The sequence below is a fragment of the Myotis davidii genome, unplaced genomic scaffold (assembly GCF_000327345.1).
Source record: "Myotis davidii unplaced genomic scaffold, ASM32734v1 scaffold1474, whole genome shotgun sequence".
Classification (NCBI taxonomy): domain Eukaryota; kingdom Metazoa; phylum Chordata; class Mammalia; order Chiroptera; family Vespertilionidae; genus Myotis; species Myotis davidii.
The window spans coordinates 16,720-34,287 of record NW_006285786.1 but is presented as its reverse complement, the minus strand read 5'-3'; the positions used below and the strand labels follow the sequence as shown (position 1 = coordinate 34,287).

Genomic DNA, 17,568 nt, shown 5'->3' with positions numbered 1-17,568 from the left:
AGAATTTAACTTTGTCTTGTGTTACCTTTCCTGCTGCTCTTTTCCTGGGACCTAGCACAATGCGGCCTCAGCCTCCGTCAGAGCTCATCTCATTATTTGACCCTTTGCTCTCCAGCTGGGCGCCGGCTCAGTGAGCGGCTGGGCACACAGATCTTTACCTTCTAGGATGCTGTCTTTATTCACCTAACCCTTTGAGGTAAATCTCTTACCATTTACAGATGAGAAAGGGAGGCACAGAAATTACAGTGAATTACCCTGACCCCATTCCTTCACACACTCAACAGCTATTTATTGTCGGCCTGGCCTGTGCCTGGACTGTCTCAGGCCACAGGGAGAGCCAGGTGAAGGAGCTGGTATGGGCCTCCTCCCATCCCCAGAGAGGGACAGGCAGAACCAAAGTGCTGAGGGACCTAACCGGTGAGAAGGGAAGGGCCAGGATTGAAACACGCTGGTGGCTGTTGTCTACACTGCCCTTGCTCTGGGCATGGCCGGCCAGGCATGGACCTGTCCCTGCAGGGATCGCCCCTCCCTGGGTGTGCAGCCTTCCTTGAATAAGGTGCCTTCCTGGGCCTTAGTGTTCTCTCTGTAAACGTGGCTGCTAGCACCCACCAGTTTGGTTGGGAAGGGTTCAGTGTGCAATGTATGTAAATACTAGGACAGCTCTTGCATAGTAGGCACTGACAACAGTGTCTGTCACCGAAACCAGCACGCGCCAGTGCTGGCCGGCCAGCCGGGGTTGTATGTGGAGGGCTTGGCCAGGAGTCTGGCACGTACTGGGCACTTCATGATATCTGTGTTTTGACCTACTCTAACTCCATGTGTAAAACTTGCTCTAATTTCTATCCTGTGATTTATTTTAGCCATGTGGGGCTTTTTAATCTGGCCCAGCTTGCCAGCAAAATGTCTCTTCGTTAAAACCCCAAGATTTGGCCCTGGTACCTTTTAAAAGTATGTTTTCTCAAGAGAGACATGTGGTTGGAGGGCCCCCATTGCCTGCTTGGCACTGCTTTCCCGCCCTGGTGCCTTGAGCCTGTAGCCTGGCTGCTGAATCATTGGCGAGGCCAGGCCTGCCCTGCCCCACCCATGTCCCCAGGCATGGTTTTCAGACAGTAATCAGTGGCCTCAGATGCTAATGCCGAGTCAGCGAGGGCAGTCCACACAAGAGAAGGGTCAGCTGGACATTTTCTTACAAACGCCCTCATTGAATGGAGGAACCAGGGAGACAGGGCTGCCCTCGGGTGCAGGTGTTCTTGGGCGGAGATCACATTTACCCCGCAGCGCACTGGTGCTCTGCCCAGACTGAGGACAGGACACATTTCCTGCAGAGAGGAAAGGAGAGTCCTGGGCTGAATTAAAGCGGGTGGGGTTGGGGGTTGCAGTGTGGAGGAGGAGGAAGCTGGGAGAGCGCTGTGCTCTGGCTAACGTTCCTGGTACCTGCTATGCCTGCAGGGGGCGGGGGTCCCAGGGCCTGGGAAACCTGCCGCTCACTTCCAGATGGGGCGCCAGCCCTCTGCTGGATCTTAGGTTCCTGTAAGTGTGGCTGGTTCCCATTTGCTGAGTGTTTGAACCCTCCAGATGGCCTGTTGTGTGAGGAAGCCCACTACAGGGCCCAGCCCTGAGCAAGGTGGTCCATGTCTGCCTTCAGGGAGCTGCAGTGCCACGCGATGCTTCTCCGTGTGGCACCATCTTCAGGGCAGCTCCAGGTCCCTCCTAGAGGTGGCATCCTCGGGGGACGTTGATGCTGGCGGTCTGTGCCCATCCTCAGTCCCCAGGCGCCCAGGCAGTGATTCCCAGGTGACTTGGGCTGCATGGGGCAGGCTTTCGGGAGTGGGGCCCTGAGCCAAAGAAGGATGAGAGCGTTGCTCAGGGGAGGGACGTGGAGACCAGGCTGCAGAGCCATTGTGAGCAGAGGATTCTGGTGCAGCCCATACATGATGGATGTGTATTCATTGTCTGTCCCCCTTGAGATCCCAGGCAGGTGCTTGTCCGCTATGCTCTCTGGCTAATGTTCCAGTACTTGCTGTGCACTTAGTTTGAGGCTTGGCACCCATGGCACTCGTCATCCTCTGGTGACCGCACCAGGGCTGCCCTCATCAGGCGGGACCTGGGCACCTGGTCTCCAGCCCAATGTGTTTTTCCGGCTCCAGTTGCTTCTGAAAAGTACTTGATGAGCAAGCAGGGCTGATGGAGGAGGCTGCTGGTCTGGCCGGGGAGACAGTGAGGAGAGAACGGCAGTGCTTGGAGTGGAGCACAGGCCAGCTACGTGCGGAGCCCGGGGAGGTGAGGGAGCAGGATTCGGGCTGTGTGCAGGTGGGTGCCTGGGCTGTGCTGTGGCTGTGTTCTCTGTGGCTCAGCGCAGTCCCTGGACGGCCTGCTGTTGCCTGTGTGCGTGCGAATCCTTCCTGACACTGTTGGCCAGTTTGTTCAGCGAAGGGACTAAAGAGTCCAGGTCCTTTGGAACTTCCCTCAGGTGACATGCCAGGCCGGCTGTCTAGATCTGGTCCGGAGCGGACCAGGGCCCATGGCAGCCCCTCAGCTAGTGATGTGCATGAGACGGCAGCGTGTCTCCTCTCTGTCCCACAGCTGGACTAGATGCCAGATGTTTGCTCTCAAGTGTGGGGCCTCCTGTGGGGCCTTAGCTCACTCACTTACTAGTTGTGACCATCTAACAAGAGCCTTTGGTGTGCTGAGGGCTGGTTTGGTGAGACTTTATGCCTGTCTACTCGTCTATGTTTGGGAAGCCCTCCCGCTGGCACTTCCCCCTGAGGTGGCAAGGACATAGGTGTTGCGGGCTGCAGAGTTGCCCAGGGCAGGGCTGCATCTGGGGTGTTGTGATTCTTTCTCCCCTGGGACCCACCTGAAGGGGACCAAAGCTCTCACATAACTGCTGTCCAGTTAGTGAGGTGCTGAAGGGTGTCCTGGGAACACAGCGTCCGCTCACCTGCTGGGAGGGCTCCCCAGACCCCTCCAAGCTGAGGAGTTAGGCCTCCAGTCTTAGCATCAAGGTCTCCATTTTTCCTGCGAATGGGAATTCAGTGCTCCTGTGGGAGGGGCGTGTGGGGGTTGGTGCTTAGAATGTAGTGGCTGACTCCTGGCAGGGAGGGAGGGGCTGCTACTCTATCACTGATCCGAGGCAGATGCTCCGAGGCCTGGCACTCTGTTTTGTCTGTAGTACCACTCCTTCCCACACCCACCCTTTGCATCTCCCATGAGGCTTACTCACTGCAGCTGAGTCATGGGGTTGGGATGTGCTGTGATGAGTGAGGCTGCTGACTGCCTGAGGTGCAGTGGGGCTTTAAGAGAGTGGGGTCCACAGACCCCCCAATGGGGGCCACCACGCATGCCTGGCACACACCTGGCTGCCCAGCTGTGTGCCTTGATTCTGTTAGTAACTCAGGGCCATGTAGGAGAGAGGCAGGTGTCACTGGTATACACACCGTGTACCCTGGGAGAACTTCTGGTCCCCAGTTTTGAGGAAGTTAGTGACCGAGGCTCGTGTGCCATTTAGGTCCCCTACAAAGTAAAGAAAGGTGGTCATAAAGCGAGGCTGCATCTGGTGCCTGGGCTTCCTGTTACCTATTGGAATGTGGTGATCCCGGAATCTGGTGAGGGGCACACACCCAGCAGCGGGCCTCGTGAAGGCAGCAGGCGCTGGTCAGCGAGTGGCCGGGGTCATAGACCTACACCACACCCCTCCTCCCAGGCGGCCTTGGCCAACGGCAGGGAGGCCTGTGCCCCCAGGCTGCACAGCTCTGAAGCTCTGGACCCATGGTGACCGGGGCTCCCGCCACCCATTATGTCCGTAGATGTGTCGGGGAAGCTGCGGATCTGTGACACCATGCAGAAGGAGCACCTCCTGAAGTACCAGTACCAGCCTTTCTCTGGGAAGATCAAGGACATTGCTTGGACGGAAGACAGTAAGAGGATCGCCGTGGTCGGGGAAGGAAGTGAGTCTGGCCTTGGCTCTCCCCTCCATGTCCCCTGATCTTCTTTCTGGGTGTCCCTGTGGGAGGGGTGCAGTGACTTCAGTGTGCCAGATGGGATGAGTGTGTGCCCAGTCCCCCTAGGTGCCAGGCTCTGAGCCTCCTCACAGAGGTGTGAGCAGCACGGGCCACTGGCTCCTTCGGGGTGGGCTTCAGTGATAGGTAACAGTGGGTGAGCTCCTCGGGGTTTGTCTCAGGGCCCAGGCACCTTCTGTCTGCCTGTCTCTGGAGTCCTAGAACTCCTGCCACCATCATGCTCACCTTCCAGCACAGGAAGCGGCAAAGGGAGGCAATGAAAGAGATACAGCTCTCACAGAGCAGGATTGGGTCCCTCCCAGCAACTGCCAGGGAGGCTGACATTTCCCAGCTGGGCACATCACCCCAGGTCCCCTCACTAAGGAAGATGGGGTGAGTGACACTGAGTAGGTGGCCCTCAGTGGCTGCTGCACTCCCAGGTCTAGTGACCAGAGAGGAACCCTGGTTTTCTTATTCCAAGTGCAGTCAGGGTTTCCTCTGGGGTGCCATGGCTGCCCTCCAGGACTTGAACTTGGCAGGCATATGCCTGTCTGCCTTATTGGGAGCCTCTTTGTAATGTGTATGTGGTAGGTATCAATTCTTCCATAAAGTTTCAGGTCATTCTTTCTTTCTTTATTTATAATCTAATAAATCCTATCTAATAATAGGCAAACATGGTAATTAACTGTATACTTCGCTACCTTCCCATTGGCTAATCAGGGCGACAAAGATGGCGGTTAATTTGCATATGTAGGCGCAATGCTGGGAGGCGAAGGGGAAGGACAGAAGAAGCCGCCGGCTGCTGCTGGTGATTGGAAACCGAGGAGGCAGCCAAGAGCCAGGGCCGCCTTTGCCCTGCCCCGTGATCGGCGAACCGGGTGCCTTTGCCTGCCCCCAGCTAGTGATCGCAGGAAGCAGGGGCAAAGCCGGCAATGGGAGCTGGGGATCCCCTGCCCAGCCCTAACACCTAGGTCAGAGGCATTAGGCCTGGGCAGGTGCAGAGCCAGCAATCGCAGCGAGCAGGGGTGAAGTCAGCGATCGTGAGCAACTGGGGGGTCCCCTGCCCAGGCCTAACACCTTGGCCAGAGGCATTTTAGGCCAGGGCAGGGGCGGGACCAGCCATCGCTGGGAGCAGGGGTGGAGTCAGCGATTGAGCGGAGCTGGGGGTCCCCTGCCCAGGCCTAACTCCTTGGCCAGAGGTGTTAGGTCTGGGCAGGGGCGATGCCAGGGATCACGCCAGGGATCACGAGCAGCAGGGCGGGAGCCGACCAAGGTGGGAGCTGGGGGTCCCCTGCCCAGGCCTAATGCCCCGATAGAGGTGTTAGGTCTGGGCAGGGGTGGTTCCAGCAATTGGGGGTAGCAGGGGCGGAGCCGGCGATGGTGGGAGCTGGGGGTACCCTGCCCACGTGTAAGGCCTTGGCCAGAGGCATTAGGCCTGTGCAGGGGGCAGAGCTAGCGATTGTGGGGAGCAGGGAGGGAGCTGGCAATGGCAGGTTATTCGTTTCTACTATTTTCTGTAATAGAACTGAATATTCTTAAGTATGTACACATCACACCCTCCGTATAAGTGAAAGGTGTTTTCTTTTGAAATCGCAAATCACAGTCCTGCCCACCGCAGGGTCTGGGTTCAATTCTGACTAAGGGCATGTACCTAAGTTGCAGGCTTCTCCCTGGCCTGGAGAGAAGCCCACTGAAGTCAGGACTCCCAGGTCAGGGTTCATGCAGGAGGCAACCAATCAAAGTGTTCCTCTCACTTTGATGTTACTCTCTGTCTTTCACTTTCTCTTCCACGTTCTCTAAAAATCAATGGAAACATATCCTCAGGTGAGGATAAAAAATATAATAAAGAAATGTCATATCCTATGAAAGACACATCTTGAAAATGCCTAAAGAAAGTTTTCATTTTTTCATGGTGAAGGGACTGGAGTCCATGTTGATGAAAACACCTTGGTGGCTGTGGTGACTGGCAGTAGTTGCAGCAGTGGGGTGATGGGGCTGATGCCTTCCCCTGACCAGTCCGGTCGCCTCCCAAAAAGGGAGGCCAGACTGTGGCTTAGGCCCGTTCCCCAAGGGGAGCAGGGAGCAGGGAGTAGGACATCCCCTGAGGGCTCCCAGTATGTGATAGGGGGCAAGTTGGGCTGAGGGACCCCCCCTCCAGTGCACAAATTTTTGTGCACCTGGCCTCTAGTGTATGTATATGTGTGTGTGTGTGTATATATATATATACACACTTTTTTATTGATTTGAGTGAGAGAGGCAGGGAGAAGAGAGAGGTAGAAATATCAATGAGAGAGAATCATCGATCAGCTGCTCCTGCACACCTGTATGCAACATGCGCATGTGCCCTGACCAGCAATTGAACTGGCAGCCTCTTGGTGCGTGGGTCGATGCTCAAGCACTGAACCACACCAGCTGGGCTTTCAAACCATTCTTGTTGGTCTTAACAATTTCTTTTTCATTAGATTGCAAATAGTAACCAAAACAATACGTTTTCACAGAATGCCAGCCAAAAGCAAGGCATCATCTCCCCTCGGAGGGGATGGCAGGTGTATTTCGTAGTCCTGCCCAGTAAGGAAATTAACCATAAAACTGGTCCCCTGGCGGATGCTTTCTCAGGGAGGCTTGCTGGCCCTGGGCCACACAAGCACGGACCTCTAGCCCCTTCCGCAGACATGTGGTCTCCATGCTTTCGACAAATACTGTGTAGAGCCCAAATCGCAGTGTTGTCATTGTGTGATTTGGATGGGAGTGTGGATGGGAGTGTGAAGCGTGGTCATGAGCCGGGGCTGAATTGGACATTCAGCTTCCTGTGTCTCATCCAGCTTCGCAGGACTGATTATTTTTCCTGTGGCTCCTCTCGTTGGATAAATGTTTGGAGCCGTCTTCCTGTGGGACAGTGGCTCTTCTGTGGGCGAGATCACGGGACACAACAAAGTCATCAACAGCATGGACATCAAGCAGACCAGGCCATACTGGCTGGTGACAGGCAGTGAAGTTAACTGTGCCGCCTTCTTTGAGGGGCCACCATTCAAATTCAAGTTTACCATTGGCGTAAGTGGACTTCTCTCTGGAGGGTGGCTTTGGGTGAACTTTGTGGTTTGTAGTTGAAGCCAGTGGAGTTTAAACCTGTTAGATGCTGATGGTAGAGGTCACGGCGCACACCATTGGTGTGTAGACAGAAAGCAGGGTTTGTGAGGGGACGCCACAAGGTCCCCAGTCCTCCTAATCCTGCCCTAGGACAGCGTGGATGTTCCAGTTCCAGCAGGAGGGGCCCTGCATAGGGCCGGGCTTCGTTCTGGGATGCAGTGTGCATTCTGGGGTGGAAGTCCCGAGCACCTACGAGCCATGTGAGTAGACCAGCATCCTGGCCTGCAGCTGTGTTAGCAAGGGAGCCCAGGGCTGGCTGGCGTCAGCCTGCTCTCTGGTTGGGCCATCTTGAGACCAGCTGAGCCACCAGGGTGACAAGAGGTGGGGCTCCAGAGACATTCAGATTTGTCTCCAGCGCCTTCCCGGAAAGGTTAGGGGCAGGGACACAGCTGTAAAGTAGCATATGAGAGGAATTAGATGCTATAAATGCCATGGTGAAATGCCCCAGGTTGTGGGGTCTCAGTCCCAGCTTTCCACGTGCTCCTGGCTGGCACAAAGGTTTGACCTTGGCTGACAGCAGATGGCTGGCTAGACAGCAAGTGGCCTAAGGAAGATTAGAACAAGCCTTTGTCCCTTTGGTGCCAGGAGAGGCAGGTGGAGGGCGGTCTCCTTTGTTCTCGGCACAGCTGAGGCAGATGAAGGGTGGGGGACTGCCTCTCCAGGTGCCCTACAGCAGAGACCTGGCAGAGTGGGAAGCCAGGTGTGGGAGGGGCAGCAGCCAAAGGAGGGCTAGGTGGCATTCCCAGGTCAGGGAGGAGCCGTGTCTCGGAGCCTCGAAGGGAGGAGGTGATGGTGGGCATATGTGTCTGAGCCTGTTTCTCTCCAGGCACTCGGGACCAGAACACAAGGCAGGTGGGCCCAGGGAGGGCTCCCAGAGGGGACACCTGAGCTGTGGCTAGTCCACCTGTGCACAGCCTGGAATCAGGCTGTGGAGCTGGGTCTGTCCTGTCAATGACATGGACTTGGGTGCCTGACTTAATCATCACCTAATTGCTTCACGCCTCCATTTTCTCAGTGGTGAGAGGGAGGAGATGACAGAGGGTGGGGAGGCAATGACAGGAGGATTTTGGGAGCTTCAGTAAGTGCTGCTTTGACTAAAGGTCAGCAGGAGGGGACCAGCCATCCAGGCCCTTCCACATCGAGACCGCAGAGGCTGAGCCCACAGCTCTTGCTGTGACCCCACTGGGCTGATGCCCCAGTCCAGTAGGTGGTGGCCAGGTTGGGCAGCCATGAGGTGCTCAAGTTTGGAACCCTCCCCAGTTGCTGCCCAGACCGTTCCTTCTTTGTCCCGGCCTCTCCCATGGAAAGGGCTATTTTTAGCCCCCCTCGTTGGTTAAAGGACTATTGGGGCTCCCTCCCTCTTTAGGTTAATGGGTTATTTCAGGAGCAGACAGCAGTCTCCTGCTCTTCTGGACACTTGGCTCCAATTGCAGGAAAGGCAGAGAGGAGTTTTTAAAGCCACCCAGACCCCACCGGGACTTGGAGTGGGAGTGGCATTTGTCTGTGGGGCCCCTCCCTGGAGCCTGCATGGTTCCCGGGCCTGCAGGGCCACGCCAGCACCTGCTGTGGGCCGTGTCCCACAGCGTCGGGGGCAGCTGAGTGCTGTGACTGAGGAGGCCGGGACCGGTGCTGGGGGTGGCCTTTCAGAGGAGAGGTGGTGGACGTGTGGAGTCAGGAGGGGAGGGCAAGGTCCTTTCAGGAGGGCGTCCTGACTTCAGTGAGCCAGGTTGTATGGGGGGCGCTTTGTTCTCTCAGGGAACCAGTGAAACTGCAGTTTATGACAACCCATCGGTGGCTCAGTGCGTCTAGTCTACAGCCTGTTCTTCCCCAAACCCCGAGGCATGCCCGCTGTGGCGAGCTCCCAGTTCTTAGGGAGGGAGCCCTGCCCCCTCTTTTTTCTTTTTAAATGTTTTTATTGATTGATATTAGAGAGGCAGCAAAGGGGAGCGAGAAACACTGATTTGTTGTTCCACTTATTTATGTATACCTTGGTTGATTTTTTTACATGCCCTGATCAAGAATCAAACCCACAACCTTAGTTAGTATATTGAGATGACACTTTAACCAACTGAGCTACCTGGCCAGGGCTATTTTTTTTTTTTTTTAACAACAGCCATACTAATGGGTGTGGAGTAGTAGTATTTCATTGTGTGTGTTTTTTTCCCTCATCTATTATCATTTTATTTCAATAGAAAGAAAATGACTGAGGAAGTATAATTAATTTGACATAGATAATTCTGGGCTGAGCATTTCAATATCAGAAGCATTTTAAGGCTATTATTAAAACTCGTGGTTTTAACATCAGTGCTTTTAAAAACTCCCCAGGTGAGCTTGGGTGGCTTGGCTCAGTGGTTGAGTGTTGACCTATGAACTAGGAGGTCATGGTCCAATTCCTGGTCAGGGTATATGCCCAGGTTGTGGGCAGCTGATCAATGATTCTCTCTCATCATTGATGTTTCCATCTCTCTCTCCCTCTCCCTTCCTCTCCGAAATACATAAAAATAGACTTAAAAAAATAAAAACTCCCCAGGTGATGCAAATTCATGGTCGAAGTTAGTACCAATGTTTAAAACTTGAAGTCCAGGGAGGAATTTTTTTTTGCAAAGCCCAGGCAGGGCTGGGTGTGCCTTGTGGAGGCTGCACCTCCCTCCATTTTATGGAAGCTTGGTCCACTCCATGCTCCAGCCCTCTCTGGACAATAGTCTTTTATCTCTAGAGTCAAGACAGTGACTGTCCCTGAGCCATGGGCCACCCCTCTAGTGGTGAAAGAGAAGATCCATCTGCTCCACCAGAAATCAGAGTTTGTGGAGAAGAGCATGAAGCATTTCTCAGGTAGGTGGGCTTGGGGGAAGATAGAAGGTGCTACTCCCTTCCTCCCAGAGATCCATGTAGCCCAGAGCCCCCAGGCATCCCTTCTCCATCTCTCATAGTCTTCTGACTCTGCCTTCAGCCTCCAACAGAGGCAAGAGAAAGGTCATAACTGGCCCTCACAGGTTCTGTGGGAAACTCCTTTAGCTGGATCAACCCATCAGACCAGAGAGGCCCTGGTGCCTGGGAGGAATGGGGTTATAGCCAAGCAGAGGAGTCAGGTTCTGAGCATATGGGTTCTTGTCTTTCCTTGTTGTGGGGATCCAGGTAGACTTAGCCCTCTGAATGGGAATGCTCAGGATTTCCCCCCTCATCTCTTTTTTCTCTGTAGTTCCAGAACTGATTGATGCTCAGGCACATGCCGGTGAGTGCCAGATCAAGGCAAGTGTCTTGGCCTGATGGATTCCTGTCCATGTTTTTTGGAGGTGAGGTGAACCTGAGGGGATGTTGCCCATTGACTCCCCACTAGTTATTCTAATTCTCTCTGCAGTTAATGTGATTCTGGATGCAGAAACTGCCCACCTCAACCTCATCATCTCTGATGACCTGAAGAGTGCTAGACTTGGAAACAAGTGGATCCCTATGCCTGACAGTCCAGAAAGATTTGATAGCTGCATTTTTGCCCTGGGCTCTCTGAGCTTCTGCTGATGGCCAATTCCTTCTTACAGGAGGCCACATTGCATGTTTCTTTACATGTCCTCGGATGTATTCTGCCGGAGAGGCATGGAGAACTTCCTTTCCAACTTCTCCTAGTCAGGAAGAGTCAGATATTTCTTGCCTCATTCTTGTGAATTATTGCTGCTTCCAGAAGAAATATCTATTCCTGGAAGAAAAAACACTTTTATCCTCAAATGGCACTTGAGCTGTTTTCAGCACCAGAGGTTGACAAATCTGAGAACATATTTAGTAATTGCGACGGTAACACAGAAAATGCCTGGAAGGTAACATTGTGAAACGAAGACGCTATTGCTTCCTTGTGAAATTGTAAAACTTTGCCAATAGTGTAAGATAAAGGGATTTCATAGCATCAAATTAAGTATCATGCGAAAGTTTTTTTGCAGCTTCATCCATGGCAGCAAGAAATAATTTAATCTTGTCGGCCAAGCTAGAAGGCCATTGTTGTAGCATGTCCTCAACCAAGGCAGCAGCAAGCAGATGCACACGAGATCGAAGTGTATCAGCAATCGCCAGAAAGCAGTTGAAAGTCATCAAGCATGAGCAATCGTTAACAACTCCGAGAACTGAAGATTGTGAGAAATGACAAGTCATGTTTTCAACTTTTACCATAAGGTATTCATGGTCTGAAAATGAGGCCTTGATCACTGCATCCTGTAGGACTAAGTGCTTTTCTAAAGCATCTAGAAAGGTTTTATCTTGAGGTAGATTTGGTATAGATCTTTTAACTTTTATCATCAATTAATCTGATGCTTTTCATGTTGACGCCACTGCAGACCAAATAAGAGTTGTTTCTGGTCAGAATTCACCATTTTTTTTAAAAAAAAATCTGAACAATAAAGATTTAATTTAAAAAATTTTTTAAAAAAGAAAAATGACTTTGTGGGTTTGTGCATACATTTAATAAGTTTTTTTTAATATATTTTATTGATTTTTTACAGAGAGGAAGGGAGAGGGATAGAGAGTTAGAAACATCGATGAGTTAGAAACATCGATCAGCTGCCTCTTGCACACCCCCCACTGGGGATGTGCCCGGAACCAAGGTACATGCCCTTGACTGGAATCGAACCCAGGACCCTTCAGTCCACAGGCCGACGCTCTATCCACTGAGCCAAACCGGTCAGGGCACATTTAATACGTTTTAACGACATTGAAGGCATATTATTTTTTTTCACATTTAAAAAGTCATTTATTTATCAAGTTAAATACAAATAAAAGTATCTCGAAAAGTCTAACTATTGGATCCCTTTGAAATATTTATTCTGGGAAGAAGTATCTTCCAGACTTAAGGGAAAGGATAAAAATACAACCCATATTAAAAGTTTTTAAACAATAAAGTACATGGTAAATTCAGAAATAAAAACAAAAACGTACAAACTATTAAAGTACGAAACCAAAATGTTCATGTCTTTTAAATGCCTGTGTGTACTCACATGAGGGCCAAATTGTCTATGTCCAAGTTAGTAAAAAGTCTATCGACACCATTTTAACCTATCATAGCTTGTGTCACAGAGAAATAACTTTAGAATGTGTTGAGTGTGTAAATTGTTCACATTTAGCAAATATATTCTATGTATGGACATATTCACTTATACTTAATGAAAAAATAACATAATTTAAACATCTTGATTTAAGAACTGATGGATGGGTTCAGCACTCTCAGCCTGTGCCTTTCAGATCAGGCCCCCATCTTCTCAGAGAAAAGTGCAGATGTTGACTATGGGCACTGTTCCCAGCATGCACTCATTTTCCCCATAAATTCTTAAGTCAAGGTGTACTCATTTCCCCATTTGGAGACTGGGCGCGGTCCACTGGACAACCAGCAGCACTCACAGATTTCCAAAAGCCCCCGGGGAATAATCCCCTCAGCTTACTGGCCCAGATACAGAGAGCCCCTTACAATTTTTCTCCAAACTGTAAGCAAAAGCTTAACAGACCTACCACATTCAGTTATCCTAAAGTTACAGTAAACTAATAGCTAAATAAACTGATGTCAAACAGCAGTGTCAAATCAAGGGCCACTTCCAATCCCAGCTCTGGTATCCTCTCTCCTGGTAGCCTGGCCTCAGTGCCTCAGAAGGATGTACGGCTGGTGTTAGGTCTCAAAAGGTTGGCCCGGAGCAGCTTACTCTCAAGAGGAAGACACTGCTTACAGTATGGACTCCCTTTTGATGTTAGAGAATTGAACATCATACCATTCTGGTGCAGAGCCAGATACACAACTACGCTGGCACTCAGCTCTCCGGTGTGGAAACTGCCTGTCACTCAACTCCACGTGGAGGCTGACAGAGAGGGAGCCTCTCGGGAGGGCACCCCGGGTCTTCGGCTGGGGGTTGAAGGTCGGCGGCAAAGTGGTTCCCAACGAGGCCCCGTTTTCCTGTCCGTCCCCAGGCTGCGCTGCGCACCTGGCCGAGGTCCCCTCAAACCTGCGCGCTCCCGCCCTCAGGAGGTGTGAGGCGGGGAGAGGGGGAAGCTTCCCGCCTCCAGAGCACATCAGCGGCAACTACCAATCAGTGCTGCGGTCACGGGGCCCTGCCCGCCAATGGGCGGTCAGAAACGCGGAAAGGGCGGGGCGCAGGGTGGAGCCTTCTTGCCAGTCAAGGGCAGAATCCTGTGAAAAGAGCACGCCCCGGGCTCCCAACCCCCCGTGGTGATTGGCTGCCCCGGGTCCTGCGAGTGTCCGTCAAGAAGCTTTCAGCCGGGGCGCGGCTGGGCGGTATCCAGGGCTCGGATTCCTGCGGTTTCGCGGCGGGACCTCGGGAGCCAGGAGCCCCCAGTTCGGGCAGGTGTTGGGGTGACGAGTCCTTCCTGCAGCCTGACCAAGTCTCTTTGCTTCCCGACGGTATTTAGGTCCCGGACTGTCTTCAAGGCACGTGCGTTCGCTTCCTTAGCGAGAGGACCAGGCGGTAGGCGGGGAGTTGCCTTCTGCGAAACAGAGATTCCGACTAGACCAGAGGTTCTCAACCGGTGGATTGCGACGCCTTTGGTTGTCGAACGACCCTTTCACAGGGGTAGCTTAAGACCATTGGAAAACACATGTATAATTACATATTGTTTTTGTGATGAATCACTATGCTTTAATTATGTTCAGTTTGTAACAATGAAAATACATCCTGCATATCAGACATTTACATGACGATTCATAACAAACAATGAAAGTACATCCTGCATATCAGACATTTACATAACGATTCATAACAGTAGCAAAATTACAGTGATGAAGTAGCAACTAAAATAATTTTATGGTTGGGGGTCAGCACAACATGAGGAACTGTATTAAAGGGTCGCGGCATTAGGAAGGTTGAGAACCACTGCCTTAAAGGGAGCTGTCAGCCAATTCCTTTGCAAAAACGTTCCTCTGCGTCCCTCTTGTGGCCATTCAAAGAATAACACCTTGTGCTTCTCTCCGTGCTGCTGAAAAGTTAGGTAATGTCCTGTGAATTTGATGAAAAATTCTACCCAAAAAACCACAAACAAACAAAACCCACAGAAAACCCTACAAAATCATCGAGGCTTTCCAGGGTGCAATTATCCCTTCCCTGGATGGACTGAAGTCACGGGTCTGGCTTTTTCACCCTTTCCTGTCCCAGCCTTGCAAAGGGAGGCCTTGGCTGCTGCACTGACATGGGGAAGCTGTGCATTCACTAATTCAGTCCGTAACCTAGAGACTGCCATGATTGGAGCAGTCAGTCCTGGGGCGGCCGCCGTTAACAAGGCAGCCAGTACCGGACAGGTCTCCTTTCCTGAGGCAACCAGTAACCCGGCAGCCATTCTGTACAGCGAGGCGCAGGGGTATCGCAAGAACGTGTTATTACCACTAGACTCAGCGGCTTCTGTAGGGCATTACTGAGGCAGCTAGTACTCTGGAGGCTGCAATGATCGATGCAATCAGTAGCCTAGAGGTGGGTATTAGTGAGGCAGTCCTTCCCCTGTAGGCTGCCATTATTGATGCAATCAGTACCAGGGAGGCTGTCATTGTTGATGGCACCTCCAGATGCAGGGTATCATGGGAACATTTTAGTAGCGTGAAAAAAAATTCAATTTAAAATTTTGTATTGAAATCCAGTGTGTTTTTTAAAAAATATATTTTTATTGATTTCAGCGATGAAGGGAAAGGGATAGAGATGGAAACATCAATGATGAGAGAGAATCATGGATCAGCTGCCTCCTGTATCACCCCCTCCCCACTGGGGATCCAGCCCACAACCCAGGCATGTGCCCTGACTGGGAATCAAACCAGGGACCCTTCAATACACAGGCTGACACTCTCCCCACTGAGGCACACTGGGCAGGGCCACAGTGTTTTGTTTTGTTTTTTTTAGAAAGATACATTTCTACTATTTCAGAAAGGAAGAGAGAAAGATCAATGATGAGTGATCATCATAGATTGGCTGCCTTCTGCCAGAAGAAAGAGTGACATTTGTTCTCATCTGCTAAGCAGAAGGAATAGGCCCTGGCCAGTGATGTTCACTGGTTAGACCTTCGGATGCCCAGGGAAGGGTCGCTGGTGGGATTCCTGGTCCAGAACACATACCTGGGTTGCAGGCTTCATTGCCTGCCCCGGTCTGGGCTCTTGTAATGCCAGAAGAAAGAGTGATGTTTGTTGTCATCCGCTAACCAGAAGGAATAGGCCCTGGCCAGTTTTGTTTGCTGGTTCGAACCTCGATGCGCAGGGAAGGGTCGCTGGTGGGATTGCTGGTCCAGAGCATATACCTGGGATGCAGGTTTTATGGCCTGCCCCAGTCTGGGCTCCTGTGGGAGCCAAAGATGTATGTGTCCCTTGCATACTCATGTTTGCTGTTTTGTTTCTTCTCTATCCCCTCGATCCCTCCCTCCTCCCTCCCTCCGTCTGTCTGTAAAAAACATATCCTCTGGTAAGAATTAACCAAAACATAAACAAGAATAAAGTACCAAGAAGGAAAAGATTTGGAGGGTGTGAAAAAGCAGCATACCCCTAAAGAAAGGCACCATGATGAGCAGAGCATTCAGCTCCGCTGATGTTTTTCCACAGAATGTGTCTATAAGATAAAAATAAAATGTCTGAGTGTCTCTCAGCTGGCAAGATCCTGACACAACACGACAAGGCCATTCTAGTGCTGTCCTTGCAGGGTCTCCCAAGCCACCTCTTTGGGGCGAGGCTCGGGGGGGGGGACGGGAGGGGGCGAGGCCAGGAGGAGCAGAGGAAAGTGAGGCGTGAAGGAGGCGGGGAATGGACAGAGGAGGGTCCTGCACGTGCTCCCCTCTACTGCGTTGTGTCGCTGCTCCCAGAGTCCCCCCCACTGAGAAGATGGGAGCAGACTCACCCGGTGTCAGTGACAGAGGGACATACAGGCTGAGGGACACATAGACCGAGGGACACAGAGACCAAGGGACAGAGAGACCAAGGAACAGACACATAATCGAGGCCACAGTGGCCTGGAGAGGTGACATGCGGGAACCTGTGGCCACTGTGCTGGTTCCTTTTATCCTCCCAGATGTACCCTTCTCAGAGGTTTTTGACTCCAGAACCCTGGATTCCATTTCCACAGACAGCACCTACTTCATGGTGACTCTGCCCAAGACCCAAGACCTCCTCGGACATCCATTCACACATCAGTTGTTTGGAAAGTGATCTCAAACTTATTCTATATAGTTATTGTATGTATGAAAAATAAATCAGAGGAGCAGTCATCTGTTTGATGTATTATACATTTGTATTATACATACATTTTATTTTAGAAAATGACATTTCTTCTACAAAGTTGCCTTCATAACTGTAATTAAGTGAGAATGTTAAAAACTTTGTAAGGGTGAATGTTTTACTTGACAAATGTTTAGAAACTTGATGAGTATTACTGTGTATCGCTGCCCAAGGAACTGTTGGGGGTCATGTATTGTCACCAAAGCAGAATGTTTGCTAAATGACTGGTCCCCTTGTTGAGACAGCCTTCATGGTTTTCCCTTCATTCTGTTATGAACCTATAGGCAGAAGATAGGAATAGGCTTGTACTGATGCCACAGCTCCCACCTGCTGTGATGATGGAAACAGGCCTGATGCTCCAAGCAGCATGAGAACACCAGCAAGGTAAAGGCTCTCATCCCCCCGGCATGTAATCTACGCAGCCAGGGCCACATTGTCTTCGTAGAAACGGGTCATCCAAATACCAACACACAGCCCAGCTAGCAAGGCTCAATGACTGATTGTTGACCTACGAACCAAGAAGTCCCCTTGATTCCTGGTAAGAGCACCCATATCCCCTGATTGTTTCTCTATTGCCTGTCCCTCTGTGTCTCAGATCAAGAACAACAGATTTAAAATAAAACTGGAAACTGTCAAATCTGCTCCTATCCTCCCCCCAAAAAGTATCAGATTTTACTGGAAACACCCACTTGTCTTCCTTAGTCATCGTGAGAATTCCAGTTCATGAAAGTTCACAGTATCTCAGTTTAAAACCTGTGTGCCGGGAACCGGTCCATCCTTGCTGTTTCAAGGGACCTGGCATATATGGCATACTGTTCTTAATATATTTGCTCACCTTCTTGGCGCTGTGTTTTAACCAAGGTCACCTCTCTGAGAAAGGTTGTTTCCCCAGGTGGGGATTTTCCCCTGAAGTTAGGGAGGGAATAAAACCTCTTAACTAAGTGCCAGGCGGGTAATTAATCACTAACTACGAACAATCATGCTTTTCTTTACTCCCTGGAATGGAGATAAGAAACGCCCTAACCTTTGGAATAGAGATTGATAGGATTAGAATCAACTGGAATAAATACAGATGCAACAAGACAACAGGACACAGAACTTAGGACACAGAACTTAGAAGACAGAACATAGAAGACAGAACCTAGAAGATAGAACCTACACAGAACCGAGAGCCAGAAGAACTTCGCTGGAGAGAACATG

At 51.1% G+C, this 17,568-nt stretch overlaps 2 protein-coding genes and 1 pseudogene across 2 annotated transcripts in view; 2 read left to right on the top strand and 1 right to left on the bottom strand.

Moving 5' to 3' along the window:
- The window catches only part of LOC102766131, a 22,816-nt pseudogene extending 22,651 nt beyond the window's left edge, over positions 1-165 (top strand).
- A 3,655-nt stretch (positions 166-3,820) lies between these two features.
- On the top strand, positions 3,821-7,109 carry LOC102765273 (WD repeat-containing protein 1). The gene is made up of 2 exons (XM_006756740.2): positions 3,821-3,952; positions 6,867-7,109. Exons 1-2 carry the CDS (start codon positions 3,839-3,841, stop codon positions 7,104-7,106), a joined length of 354 nt encoding a protein of 117 aa, XP_006756803.1. The 5' UTR covers positions 3,821-3,838; the 3' UTR covers positions 7,107-7,109.
- Positions 7,110-16,638: 9,529 nt separating this feature from the next.
- LOC102765569 (probable histone-lysine N-methyltransferase PRDM7) overlaps positions 16,639-17,568 on the bottom strand; it is an 8,025-nt gene continuing 7,095 nt past the window's right edge. The window contains 1 exon segment of the mRNA XM_015559445.1: positions 16,639-16,646. Coding sequence (XP_015414931.1) covers positions 16,639-16,646 — 8 coding nt within the window.

What these genes read in the sequence shown, in the direction of transcription:
- LOC102765273 (XM_006756740.2), top strand. Translation starts at nt 3,839, where the DNA reads ATGCAGAAGGAGCACCTCCTGAAGTACCAGTACCAGCCTTTCTCTGGG. An exon ending in TGGTCGGGGAAGGAAGTGAG is followed by an intron (nt 3,953 to 6,866) that starts TCTGGCCTTGGC and finishes CTCGTTGGATAA; the next exon opens with ATGTTTGGAGCCGTCTTCCT.